Here is a 14,608-nt window from a genome sequence, read left to right on the forward strand (position 1 = left end):
CCAGTAAGTGCCAAGTGTTGGACTTCTGTATCCCACGTCCTGTGTCACTATTCACTACTCCGAATGTCCCCTTCTAGGGAATTTCACCAGGAATACTCATGGGGGATGAAAATCTCTTGATTGAAGAGACAAGTTTTGTGAGATGTCTAAATCTCAAATAGGAAGTAGAATTGATGGTAAACAGGTAAGAGCAAGCTCATTTTCTTTTCCCATCCTGAAGGCAAAGAGGGGTCTGAATGGCCACCAAGCAGATGTGGCTGGGCTTCCTCTGTGGTTGGGAAATGTGTTTCTAAACCAATTTTGCCTTTTCTGGCTCTCCTGCCTTCCATCCTCAGTGTTGAGCTTGGATTTAATCTTCATGCTTTAACTGAATTCTGACCAACGCATTTTAGAGAGACTGTTAGTCTTAATGAACTGACGGCAAATTCCCAGGGATATGTTTATTAGAATCTTTGTGACCACAAGGGAGAGAGTCCTAGGTGACTTGTGTGGTGGAGGTCTAACGCCAGGAGGCCTGGGATGATACAGGAAGTTGCCTCATCATGACACTGCTGCCATGCCTGGACCCTACAACCAGCCTCACAGAGCTCCAGGTACAGTGACCTGAGTGACAAATGACCACCTTCTCCATTCACCTAGCATTTTGCATCTGAAAATACAGGTTCTGAGTGTGACATTTTCACATCACTTGGCATGAATGCCTCCTATAGATATCCCAGCTCAGGTAGGCCTAACTAAATAGCCAGGATATTCAGTCTCTCACTGGGCAGGAAGTCCTGATGTGTAGGGGTTGACTCAGCAACTCAACAAGGAAACGTTCTTTTCCTCTCTGCTCCATCCATCCTATTGGCTTCATCAGGCTGCTTGAAAGAATAGCTGTAGCAATTCTAGGTGGGATATCAAGATACTAGAACATTCCAGAGGAAGAAGAAAAACCTTATGGCTGAAGGAAGGTTCCAGAAGACCTTTCATCGTTACTCATTGCCTAGTAGTGGGTCATACGCCCATTTCTGAGCCAGCCCCTGGCGTGTGGAGGAAGAGTCTCCTCAGGCCAGTCATAGAGGAAGAGTGAGGGGCAGGTGCTGACAAGACAAACATGGAGGCCACTACTGCCCCACTGGGCAGAGGTGAGGCGGGCCTGCCTGGGTGCTGCCTAGTAAGCATGGGCCAGGGAAGGGGTCGCACAGATCTATCCCAGCAGTGTTTCAGGTGGGCCACTTCACTTGGAATGTGAATTGGGCCTTTGATGGATTCAACCTTGAGGTACATGATGGAAGAGGCCATCTAAGTGCCTGGAAGGTAAGGTTCTGTGTTTGAGTTAGCTCCTTCAGAGCACCTCCTCTTCACAGGGGGATAAATCTCTCCTGGCCTTGATCTACACCACGGGAATTCACTCACTGTATTGACTGCTTCTCTCATTCTTTTTAACTTGTCAAGAGATCACTCTACAGTTTGGGCCTGCCTTGGCTCATCAGGAAGGGTTGTGCTCAACCATCTCTTGGGTGATTCTGGAGATTAGTTAATTAGTTGTCCACTCTCTTGTCCCCATAGTGATCGTTCTCATTAGCGATGTGATGGTCAGGCCTTTCCCCTCCTATCATTTAGTATAAATAGTCCGTGTAATAGGATTTGACTTTCAAACTTAATGTATCACCATTGGCTGAAGAGTTCCACTGGCTTAGGAGAAGGTTTATAGTTTGTTTCTGAAGCAGGGTCTAACCAGAGCAGATGGAACAGCCCAGACAGCAAGATGGCCAGTGGCCTCAAAATGGACTTAACCTTGGTCTGCATTGACAAGAGTGGCAGAGACACCATTTCCCAAGTGAGCAGGTCTCTGTCCTGTAGCAGTGTGCAGTCCCGGGAGGATTTTCACTCTGAGCTTCCTGTGTTAGCTGGGGTCCTCGCTTTTGTGAATTAAACACATTGACTTGTGCCACCTCTGCCCCTTTTCCCCATGTCCAGAGCCATCAATTTGCAAGGGTTTTTTTGGTGTGATTTCCTATGTTCTTGATATCTTGACTCTGTAGAACACAGCATGTCTCCACTGCAAAAGGCGGTTTTGGGATTTTTACTCAGATTCGGGGCAGGAGAGGTCTGGCATATAGCACAGCCAAGGTCTTAGTTGAATATTTAACAGCCCTGTTCTCATTTCTCCTTTGGGGATTTCTCACTCGACTGACCCTCCTATTGGCAGGGTCCTTCCCTCCTCGGTTGCCCTTATCCAGCTATCTCTGAAACCTTATGATTCTTAACTACTTCATCCTTTGTAGTGATTCCTGCTATTTCTGCCTTAGCCTGCTAGGCCCTACCCTGAGATTTGCTTTCCATAACTAGACCGGTACATCAAAAGTATTTGCTAGATAGACAAAGTTCTCCTCGAAAAGAAATTGTGTATTCAGCCCTACAAACAGAATTATTGAGGTTTGTGGTTGGCAGAATAATGACCCCCTATGGGGTCATTGGACCCCATGGACAACATATGTTGTCCATGTCCCAGTCACCAGAACCTATGAGTGTTAGCACACAAAAGAGAGTTTAGGGTAGCAGATGGAATTACAGTTGCCAGTCAGCTGACCTTAAAATAAGATGATCCTGGATTGTCTGATTGGGCCCAGTGTAATCATATGGGTTCTTAACTGTAGAAGGGGGAGGCAGAAATGTGGAAGAGACTTGTAAGAAAAACTCAACAAGCTGTTGCTGGTTTTAAGTTAGAGGAAGGGGCCACAAGCCAAAAAATGCAGGTGGCCTCTAGAAGCTAGGAAGGTCAAGAAAACATTCTCCCCCAACTGCCCCCAGAGCCTCCAGAAGGAACAAAGCCCTGCCCATACCTTCATTTTGAGGGTAAGCCTGCTGAGACCTGTTGGACTTGGGAAAAACAGATCTGCAAGGTGATAGAATTGTATTGTTGTAAGCCACTAAGTTTGTGGTAGTTTGTTAAAGCAGCAATAGAAAAGTAATACATGCAGAACTTTTCCTCATTTTTTTTACCTTATTTCCTAAAATTTTTTGAATTTTTATTGTTCCATTGTCCTTTGTAATGACATCCCCTGTAGGCTGTGGTTTTCAGAGATTGGCTAATTGATTCAGTAATGGGCTGAGGAAAACCACAACAGATCATAGAAAATCTAAGCCTTTGCCTGGGCCTGGTGACAGATGGTTCTGAAGCTCCTTTGAGGTAATGCATTACTCAACCTAATACGAAAGTCCAAATTCATGTCAATTTAAGAACATTATGTTACTCAGGCTTGGGAACGAACGCTGTCTGATATGAACAGCCTCAGAGTAGAAGAAAAGACTTAAAGCGGGTAATTTGTGAATTTGTCAATTGTGTTTCATTCAAACAGTATCATATAGTAACAGTGGTATATCAAATAATTTTAATGGAAATAATTTTGTGAAATAAAGGTCACTTGATAATATTTGAGTAATACCACCATGCTTTCTGAACTTCTGTATGTTTTGTTCAGTAAAGGGGAGCAAAAGGGTTATTCAGAATCCGCTGTTCTTTAACGTAGGCTCTTTTCTCAGGCTGGGGGCCGGGGGGTGGGGGGTGGGGGGGAAATTAACAATTAAGTCGGCCAGAAAATCCATATATATTCTTTGGTCCTAAACGGTTCAGTAAAAATATGAATTTAATACAAATTTATTTTTAAAAATTATTTTAGCCACTTTTACTGAGATTTACTGTGTGAACTGTAATCCTACATTTCACAGAGTAGAGATGAAATGTAATTTATGTCCAGTATATATATTCCAGAAGTACAAAAGTTTGGGGCACTTTAATCTACAACTTGGATTAAATGAATGCATTTTCCTGAGCACAGGCTTCCAGGCTGTGAATCACCACCAATCAATATTAATGCTTTTATTGATTCAAAATAAAATGTCAGTGGAAGCTCATTAGCAGTAATACAAGAATCAGATTCCAGATTCCAAAAATCTGGTGGTAAAAAGGTAGAATCACATGCAGTTTAGAATTATGGCCACAAAGCAAACAGGGCAATATGTTTAGACAAGTTCTCTTCTAGATGAAGAGAGAAGTAATTAAATGAACAGTCATGAACATAAATGTTCCTTTGGGAGGTTTATTCGGTTATATACTTTCCACTGAAGCCACAGAGGGAATTGCAGATTTGACCTCACTTTCTCTAATCCACCATTGTATTTTTTAAATTTTATTTTTAATTGTACTTGACATATACTGTATTAAGTTTCATGTGTACAACATAGTCATTTGACATTTATATGCCTTAAAAAATGCCTACCACAAAAAGTATAATTACCATCTTTTACCCTACAAAGTTATTACAATATTACTGATTGTATTTCCTCTGCTTATATCTCTGTGATTTATTTATTTTATAACTGGAAGTTTGTACCTCTTAATCCCCTTCACCTGTTTCTCTCTTCCTCCCACCCCCCTGCCCTCTGGCAACCACCAGTATTTTCTCTGTATTTATGAGTCTGTTTGTTCATTTGTTAGATTCCACATGTAAGTGAAATTGTATGGTATTTATCTTTTTCTGACTTACTTCACTTACCATAATACCCTATAGTGTTTCCATGTTGTTGCAAAAGGCAAGATTTTATTCTTTTTTATGGCTGAGTAATATTCCTGATGGGGTTTTTTTGGGTAAACACCCAGAAGTGGATCATATGGTATTTCTATTTTTAATTTTTTTAGGAACCTCTATACTGGTCTCCATAGTGGCTGCACCAATTTACATTCCCACCAACAATGTATGGAGGTTCCCTTTTTCCACATCCTCGACAACACTTATTTCTTGTCTTTTTGATTATAGTTAATCTGATAGGTGTGAGGTGATGTGTCATTGTGATTTTCATTTGCGTTTCCCTGATGATGAGTGATGTTGAGTATCTTTTCATGTGTCTGTTGGCCATCTGTATGTCTTCTTTGGAAAAATGCCTGTCCAGGTCCTCTGCCTGTTTTTAATTGAATTATTTGAGGGGTTTTGGTGTTTAGTTGTATGAGTTTTTTTAATATGTTTTGGATATTAACTCCTTATCAAATATTTACATATATCTTCTCCCATTCAGTAGGTTGCCTTTTTGCTTTGTTGATAATTTCCTTTGCTGTGCAAAAGCTTTTTAGTAGTCCAGTTATTTATTTTTGCTCATGTTGCCCTTTGCCTGAGGAGACAGATCCAGAAAAATATTGCAAAGACCATTGTCTAAGAGTTTACTGCCTATGTTTTCCTTCAGGAGTTTTATGGTTTCAGGTCTTAAGTCTTGAATCAATTTTGAATATATTTTTGTATGTGGTGTAAGGAAGTGGTACAGTTTCATTCTTTTGATGTACCTGTCCAGTTTTCCCAACACCATTTATTGAGCAGATGGTCTTTCTCACCATTGTTAGATCCTTGGATCCTTTGTCATAGGGTAATTGACCATATAAGTGTGGGTTTATTTCTGGGCTCTCTGTTCTCTTCTGTTGATCTGTGTGTCTGTTTTTGTGCCAGTACTATTCTGTTTTGATTACTGTTGCTTTGTAGTGTAGTTTAAAATCTGGGATTGTGCTACCTCCAGCTTTGTTTTTCTGTCCCAAGATTGCTTTGGCTATTCAGGGTCTTTTGTGGTTCCATACAAATTTTAGGATTGTTTGTTCCAGTTCTGTGGAAAATGCTATAGGTATTTTGATAGGGATTGCATTGAACCTATAGATTGCTTTGGGTAGTATGGACATCTTAACAGTATTCTTCCAATCCATGAGCATGGTATATCTTTCCATTTATTTATGTGATCTTCAGTTTCTTTCATCAGTGTCTTATAATTTTCAGTATAGTTCTTTCACCACCTTGGTTAAATTTATTCTTAGGTATGTATGTATTCCATTATAGTTAACATACAGTGTGATATTAGTTCAGGTGTATGATACAGTGATGCAGTAATTCTATACATTACTGACTGCTCATCATAATAAGTGTACTCTTAATCCCCTTCATCTATTTTTACCCATTCCTCCCCACCCCCCACCCCTCTGGTAAACATCAGTTCTCTTTAGTTAAGAGTCTGTTTTTTGGTTTGTCTTTTTTTCTTTGTTCATTTGTTTTGTTTCTTAAATTCCACATCATATGGTATTTGTCTTTCTCTGACTTATTTCACTTAGTGTTATACTCTGTAGATCCATGTTGCAAATGGCAAGATTTTCTTTTTATGGCTGAGTAATATTCGAGTGTGTGTCACCTCTTCTTTATCCATTCATCTATTGATGGACACTTGGGCTGCTTATATTCCAAGTAATTATTGATCGGTATATATTTATTGCCATTTTGTTGCTTGTTTTATGTTTGTTTTGTAGTTTTCCTTTTGCTCTCTTTTCTCACTGTTTGCTGGCTTTCTTTAGTGATATACTTGGATTCCTCTCTATTTTTTGCACGTCTATTACTGGTTTTTGATTTGTAGATACCATTAGGTTTGTATATAACATCTTATGTATACATCAGTCTATATTAAGTTGATGGTCACTTAAGTTTGAATCCATTCTTTACTCCTCTCCCCGCACATTTAAAGTATATGGTGTCATACTTTACATCCTTTTATTTTATGAATCCCTTGACTTATTTTTTTTAGATATACTTAATTTTCCTACTTTTGTGCTTCCTGCTTTTCTTCCTCCTATTTATCATCTTTCCTTTCCACTCAGAGTCCCCTTTAACATTTCTTGTACAGCTGGTTTAGTGGTCATGAATTTAACTTTTATTTGTCTGGGAAGCACTTTCTCTCTTATTCTGAATGATACCCTTGCTGGGTAGAGTATTCATGGCTGCAGGTTTTTTCCTTTCAGCACTTTGAATATATCATGCCACTCCCTTCTGGCCTGCAAACATTTCTGAAAAATCACCTGAATGCCTTACAGGGTTTCCCTTGTATGTAACTGTTTTCCCTTGTGGCTTTTAAAATTCTCTCTTTATTACTGCTGTTGGCCATTTTAATTACTATGTGTCTTGGTGTGGACCTCCTTGGGTTGATTTTGATGGGGGCTCTTAGTGCCTCCTGGATCTGGATTTCTGTTTCCTTCCCCAGATTTGGGAACTTTTCAGCTATTATTTCTTAAGCTTTCTGCCCCCTTTTCTCTTTCATCTCCTTCTGGGATCCCTATAATGCAGATGTTATTACACTGATAGTGTTGCTGAGTTCCCTAAGTCATTTTCATTTTTCATTGTTTTTTTCTCCTTCCTGTTCAATTTGATTGCTTTCTATTACTCTGCCCTCCAGGTCATCAATCCATTCTTCTGCTTCCTCTCATCTACTATTTATTCCATCTAGTGTATTATGAATTTCATTTATTGAGTTCTTTATCTCTGATTGGTTCTTTTTATGTTTTCTATTTCTTTGTCTTACTGAGGTCCTCCACTCTTTTCTACAGTCCAATGAGTATCTTTATGACCATTACTTTAAATTCTTTATCAGGTATATATATTACTTATCTCCATTTTGTTTAGCTCCCTTGCTATGATTTTGTCCTGTTCTTTCATTTGTGACATATTCCTTTATCTCCTCATTTTGTCTCTGTGTGTCTGTTTCTGTATGTTAGGAAAGTCAGCTACCTCTCCTGTTCTTGAAAGTAGTGGCCTTATGAAGAAGAGGTCCTGCAGTGCCATGCAGTGTCTGGTTTACCAGAACCTGGTGCTTCAGGGTGTCTACTATGTGTGTTGTGAGTGTCCTGTTACTGTGGCTGGGCTGCTTTTACCTTCAGGTGTCTGCAGTGGCTCTTTGCCTGTTGTGGGCAGGGTTTGGTCCCTGTGTTAGTGGGCCAATCTGGGGCCACCTCTGGCTTGAGTTGAGTCAGACCAACCATTTGCTAGAGATGCAGTAGCACTCAACTACAGGGCACTTTCCTTGTGTTGACCGCTGAGAAGCTTTTGGGCTCTGGCCAAGGGTGCATTGGAGGAAGCAGGTCCATAGAATGCAGGGGCGCATGGTTGTAGCAGGGTTTGTGCAGGTCTGCTGTAGGAGGGGACCTGCAGCCACCTACAACTCCTGCCAAGCCTGCTGGGTTGGAGTGGGCAGATCCACAGAAGTGTGGGGATGGGGTGCGCAGTGTCATCAAGCTAGCTGGAAAGTGTGCTCTGCTGGTTCCTGCAGATGTCTGTGTATCTTGGCTGGGCGCAGGGGAGGGAAATGGCACTCACCAGCTCCTTGGCTCTGGAGAAGTCTCCCAGGGATCCCTTCCCCTGCAGAACATGCTCTGATATTAGTAAACCAATCTCCCTATTGTATATCCCAGGCATTTTTCAGACTGCTACTTCTACATTTTATCTTTGTGGGGCTGTTTCTTGTGTGGTTTACTTAAGGACAGAGTCAGTTTCCTATTGTCCTCCTGGCTCTCCCAGAGCTGAGCCCTCTGATTTTTAAAGTTCCAGGTGTCAATCTGCACTGATTGTAAGAACTAGCGAAATTGTGCTCCTCTGCTTTTCAAAGCTAAATGTTTGGGGATTCATCTTCCCTGTGTGGGTTCCCCATGCCTGGGGTGCCTGGTGTGAGGGTCTGTTTCTTTACCCTGTCCATGCCCGTGGCATCCCTCCCTCATGTGGATAGTCCTGCAGTCATTTTAGCTCCCAACTGGGTCTCTACCTTTCCTACCCTCTTCAATTCGGCCTCCTCTCTACATTTATCTGTGGAGAGTCTGCTCTGTCTTATTTTACTCTTTTTAATGCAGTTGTAAATAGTGTTTTTTTAAAATTTCTCCTCCTGCTAGTTTATTATTGGCATATAGAAATTAAACAGATTTCTGTGTATTAATTTTGTATCCTGCAACTTTTACTGAATTCATTTATTATAGTGGTTTTGATTTTTGTTTTTGCCTTTTTTTTTTTTTTTTTTTTTTTGGTCTTTAGGGTTTTCTGTATAGCAGGGTTTGTGCGGGTTTGTGCAGGTCTGCTGTGGGAAGGGACCTGCAGCCAGCTAAAACTGCCAAGGCTGCAGGTCTCTTCCCACAGCAGACCTGCACAAATCATGTCATCTGCAAATAGTGACAGTTTTACTACTGCTTTTTCTTTTTCTTACATGATTGTTATGGCTTGGACCTCTGTACTATGTTGAAGAAACCTGGGGGAGCAGACGTTCTTGTCCTGTACCTGATCTTAGAGGAAAGGCCTTCAGCTTTTCATTTTCGGGTATGATGTTAGCTGTGGGTTTGGGCTTTTATGATGATGAAGTGTGTTCCCTCTATACCCACTGTGTTAAGAGTTACCATGAATAGGTGTTGAATTTTGTCAAATTTTTTTTTCTGCATCTAACAAGATCATGATTTTTAATCCTTCATTTTGTTAATGTAGTGTATCACATTGATTGATTTGCAGATACTGAACTATCCTTGCATCCCTGGAATAAATCCCATTTGATCTTGGTGAGTAATCCTTTCAATGTTTTGTTGAATTTGGCTTGCTAATATTTTGTTGAGCATTTTTGCATTGGTGTTCATCAGGGATATTACTGGCTTATAATTAGCATTTTTCCCCCGTAGTATGTATCTTTATTTGGTTTTGGTATCAGAGTAATGCTGGCCTCATGAAAGAATTTGGAAGCATTTGTTCCTCTTCAATTTTTTGCAATAATTGAAAAGGACGGGTATTAACTCTTTTAAATGTTTGGCTTTACCTGTGAAGCTTTCGGGTCCTGGACTTCTGTTTGTTGGGAGTTCTTTGATTACTCATTCAATCTCATTACTAGTAACCATTCTGTCCAGATTTTCTATTCTCTATTCAGTTTTGGAAGATTGTATGTTCCTAGTAATTTGTCCATTTCTTCTAGATTGTCCAGTTTGTTGGCATATAATTTTTTGTAGTAGTCTCTTATAATTCTTTGTATTTCTGTAGTGTCATTTGTAACTTCTCTTTCATGTCTGATTTTATATATTTGAGTCCTCTTTTTCTCTTGAGTGTGGCTAAAGGGTTATCAATTTTATCTTTTCAAGAACCAGCTCTTAGTCTTGGTCTTTTGTTATTGTTGTGTTGTTGTTTTGTTTTTGGTCTCTATTTCATTTACTTCCCCTCTGATCTTCATTATTTCATTCCTTCTGCTAACTTTGGGTTTGTTTGTTCTTTTTCTAGTTCCTTTAGTTGTAAGGTTAGATTGTGTTATTTTTCTTGTTTCTTGAGGTAGACCTGTATTGCTATAAATTTCTTAGAACTGTTTTTTCTGTGTTCCAAAGATTTGGAGGGTTGTATTGCCATTATTATTTGTCTCAAGGTATTTTTTAATTTCCTTTTTGGTTTCTTCATTGACCCATTGGTTGTTTAGTACCATGTTGTTCAGTGTCTATGTGTTTGTGGTTTTTCTAATTTTTTCTTTTGATTGCTAGATCTTGTGGTCTGAAGTGAGTCTTCATATGGATGTGTCTTTTTATTTTTTTTTATCATTCTTTCAGTTACCCTATGTCTTTTGATTGGAGCATTTAGTCCGTTTACATTTAAAGAAATTATTGATAAATACATACATTTGCCCTTGAATAGGTGGTGGTTAGGGACACTGACTGATATCCATGCAGTTGAAAATCCACATAAAACTTGTGAGTGCCCCAAAATTTAACTATTAATAGCCTACTGTTGACCAGGAGCCTTGCTTGGTAACATAAATAGTTGATTAACACATATTTTGTATGTTAGATGTACTACATACTGTATTCTTAAAGTAAGAAAATCATAAGGAATAGATTTTTTTATAAAAAAAATCCATGTACAGTTCAACCCTATGCTGTTCAGGGGTCAACTGTACTTCCATTTTAATTGCTTTCTGGTTGTTTTTGTTCTTTTCTGTTCTGCTTTCTTTTGTTTGATGACTTTTAGTCTTATGCTTGGATTCCTTCATATTTTAATGGTCACTTCAGTTTGAACATATTCGAAAAGCACTACATTTTTACTGCCCTCCCCTTCCACATTTTATGTATTTGGTGTTATACTTTACATCTTTTTATTTTGTGTACCCATTATGGTAGATAAAATTGATACTACTTTTGTCTTTTAACCTTCATACTATTATAAATGATTGATCTACTACCTTTACTGTATGTTTGTTTTTACCAGTGAAATTTTTTCTTTCATAATTTTCATCTAGTTATGTCCTTTTACACTTAAAGAAGTCCCTTTAACATTTCTTGTAAGGCTGGTTTAGTGGTGATGAACTCCTAACTTTTGTTTGGGAAACTCATTTCTCCTGTAATTCTGAATGATAATCTTGACGGGCATTCTTGGCTGTAGGTTTTTTCTTTTCAGCACTTGGAATAGATCATGCCATTCCTTTCTGGCCCACATAGTTTTTGCTGAAAAATCAGTTGATAGCCTTGTGGGGGTTTCCTTTGTATGTTATTAGTTGCTTTTCTCCTGCTGCTTTTAAGGTTTTCATTAATTATTGACATTGTAACTACAGTTGACCCCTAACAATGCAGGGGTTAGGGGCAGCAATCCCCTGTGCAGTTGAAAATCCACATGTAACTTTTGACTCCCCCCAAGTTTACTAATAGCCTACTGTTGACCAGAAGCCTTAAACAGCTGATTGACACATATTTTCTGTTATATGTATTATATACTGTATTCTTAAAGCTAGAGAAAAAATTAAGAAATCAGAAGAGAAAATGTAGTGCTGTACTGCATAGAAAAAATATCCACATGTAAGTGGATTTGTGTTGTTAAAGAGCCATCCGTATCATGTGTCTTGGTGTGGACCTCTTTGGATTCATCTTGTTTGGGGCTCTCTGTGTTTCCTGGTGCTAGATGTCCATTTCCTTCTCTAGGTTATAGAAGTTATCAGCTATTATTCAGTAAGTTTTCTGTCCATTTCTTCTTCTGTCCTCTCCTGGGATGCTTGTAATGCAAATGTTCAGCTTGATTTCTAATACCTTGTGTTCCAGATTGCTGATTCATTTTTCTGTACCTTCTAATTTGATGTTGATACACTAGAGGGTATTTTTCATTTGTATTGTATTCAGCTCTGAATCTTTTTTATATTTTCTATCTCTTTGTTAAAGTTCTCACTGAATTCAAGTCCAGCTAGCATCTTTATGGCTGTTACTTTGAACTCTTTTTATCAGGTAGATTGCTTGTCTCTGGTTCATTTTTGAGGTTTTGTTTTGGTTCTTTTGTTTGGAACTTACTCCACTTTGTCTACTCTATGTTTGTATTTAGTAGGTCAGCTACATCTGGTCTTGAAGGTAGTGGCCTTCTGTAGGAGGCATCCTGTGGGGGCCAATAGTGCTGTCTCCCCTGGCCACCAGAACCAGGTGCTCCAGGCATGTCCCCTGTGTGGGCTGTGTACGCACTGGTGGGTGGCAGTGAGATTTGGCCACAACTGCTATGAGCATTGTGGTAGGCACAAGTTGTGCCTGTTGGGAAGGTGAGTCCAAAGAGTAATGCCTGGTCAGTGCCAGTGGTGCTAGCAAGGAAGATAGAAAGTGACCTGCAAACTCTTCCATTCCCAGAGAAAATTCCTACAGATTGTTGCCCCTCCCAGCACATGCCCTAAAATTAGTAAATCTCCTTCATGTATAACCCAGTACTTTTCAGACTGCTGCCTCGGTGCTGGGTCTCAGAGTGATTAAGAGTAGACCCTCAGTTTTCTATAGCCTTTGGCTCTCCCAGAGTTAAGCCCCACATATTTCCACAGCTCAACATTATGGGAGCTCATCTTACTGGTGCTGCAGACCCCACCCTATGAGGAGCTTGACTCTTGCCATTTATGAGTGATATCCCTCCCACTTTATGGGTCACTGTGCCTGGGATGTGGTTCTTGACCTTATCTCTGCCCCTCCGACCCTTCTCAGTGTAGCTTTTTGTCTCTAGCTGTGTAAGAGCTGTTCTGCTAAGTCTTTGGAACTTTCTGAGTGAGTTGCATGTTGTGTAGTTGCATCATTAGTGTGTCCGTGGGAAAGGTGAGTTCACAACCTTACTCTGCCATCCTCCCTGGAGTTCCAGTGGGTGCAGTGGGGGTGCCTGCTGGTGGTGCTCACGCATGCCCTGGTGTGCCCACGTATGCATGAGCCACTGCACCCGCATCTTCTGTGTTGCCACCGACAGCTAGGTATATACCAGCATATTCTAAGTTCTATCCAGAGCTGCTTTTGATAGAAAAGTTAATTGCACCATCTGCCTTTTATCAGTCTTCTGTGGTGGTTTAGGCAACATTCAATTCCAGACTTGAGGCCCTCAAATTAGGTAACAGTGGCTCTTTAAAAGTAGACACCTTTTCAAGGTTTTTCTAGTTAAAAAACAAAAAAACACGTGACAGATGTTACTTGTGTTCTGTTTCTCGATAAAGGTCGATCTAAAGGCCACTTGCGCAAAGACACTGCTACTCTTGTGAACAAGATTGGATTTTAATGCTCTGACAATTCCTACTTCTTCACTGTCTCAGTAATCTGGGTAGAGGCCAAAGCTGAAACCAATTTGTATATGTAAAAATAAAGCAAAGCAGGTCTTTCTGGACTTGGCTTCACAGCCCTAGTCAGGTCCTTGTTTGCAGAGGGAGCCTGAGGGCCAGTTCAGTCAGATGACCCATATCTGGTTGTTTGCTTCGCTTCTTGATGTATTCCAGAGTTTTCACCTAGGAGGAAAAAGAACAATCAGTATCCTTTCTGGTTCACCAGTGCACCAACAAATCAACCATATTGTGAGCTTATGCTTTCTTACAGCTAAAGTCTTTTGAAGGATAAAGGAGGAGAAGCAACCAACAAAGTCTTTAAAGTATGGGGCGCCTGGGTGGCTCAGTCAGTTAAGGGTCTGCCTTCAACTCAGGTCATGATCTCAGGGTCCTGGGATTGAGCTCCCCCCCTCTCTCAAATAAATAAAATCTTTAAAATAAAAGAGAGTGAAGTCTTTAAGTACAACTTCTTAGATTATAATTTGCTTATAAAATCAGATTTTGGTGTGACCAGGAACAGCTCACATTTTTATAGATGTGTATTTTATTCAGAGGGAAAAAAAGAAAGGGGAGACGGGTTTGTTGAGGCCAGTTGTGCTCTGGCCGGTGGCTTTCTGTGGTTCACCAGGACCCCCATGCCTTCCCAGTGCCTCACCATGGTCCTGGTATCTGCACAGCCATGTCTCTGTGCCAGGTGCCACAGGTTGACGGAGAGCTGGTTGAGTCTGTTGTTGCGCAGGTCTCCATGTGCCAAGATACTATTAAAGAAGGAAAGGCCCAGGGAGCTTTGGCGCTTCAGAGCCTGAAACAGGAGAGAGAGATTACCATCTGGCCGTGGGGCCCAGGCTGGAGCCAGTGTTGATGCCAGCTCTGCCACGGATCTTCTGCAGGGCAAGCTGCTTAACCTCCCGAGTCCCACCTTCAGCTGTAGGAGAGTAAGGTAATGCCAGCTCCTCGGGTAAGTGAGGATTGAATGAGATGAAGCATATAAAGCCTTCATTCTGTGCCTCCCACATGGGCATTACTCATGAAATGGAAGCAGAAGCAAGTGATACTTTCATGAGACTCCGCACACAGCAGGGTAAAGGAATGAAGTGATAGGCCTTCTTGCAAGTACAAACAAAAACTGAAAGGCTACAATAAAATGTCTTTCAGATGTATCCTAAGCCATCCAAAGGTATGGTCACTATCTAGGGCAGAAATAAAGACCAACTGACAGCTCCCCATAAACAGC

General features: G+C 40.5%; 1 protein-coding gene and 1 long non-coding RNA gene across 7 annotated transcripts in view; one reads left to right on the plus strand and one right to left on the minus strand.

The window, feature by feature from the left end:
• Nucleotides 1-8,877: 8,877 nt before the first annotated feature.
• Nucleotides 8,878-14,032, plus strand: LOC144382286 (uncharacterized). Its single transcript, XR_013448881.1, has 3 exons — nucleotides 8,878-9,137; nucleotides 9,324-9,370; nucleotides 13,646-14,032. It is a non-coding gene; the product is annotated as an uncharacterized LOC144382286 (long non-coding RNA).
• VPS35L (VPS35 endosomal protein sorting factor like) overlaps nucleotides 13,310-14,608 on the minus strand; it is a 114,180-nt gene continuing 112,881 nt past the window's right edge. For all 6 annotated transcript variants that reach the window (XM_036076018.2, XM_036076019.2, XM_036076017.2 and 3 more), the window contains 2 exons: nucleotides 14,030-14,176; nucleotides 13,310-13,557 (listed from right to left, as the gene is read on the minus strand). In XM_036076018.2, the coding sequence (XP_035931911.1) occupies nucleotides 13,459-13,557; nucleotides 14,030-14,176 (246 nt within the window). In that variant the 3' untranslated portion in view covers nucleotides 13,310-13,458. The remainder of the gene's footprint in view (nucleotides 13,558-14,029; nucleotides 14,177-14,608) is intronic.

Source organism: Halichoerus grypus, chromosome 6, assembly GCF_964656455.1.
Source record: "Halichoerus grypus chromosome 6, mHalGry1.hap1.1, whole genome shotgun sequence".
Classification (NCBI taxonomy): domain Eukaryota; kingdom Metazoa; phylum Chordata; class Mammalia; order Carnivora; family Phocidae; genus Halichoerus; species Halichoerus grypus.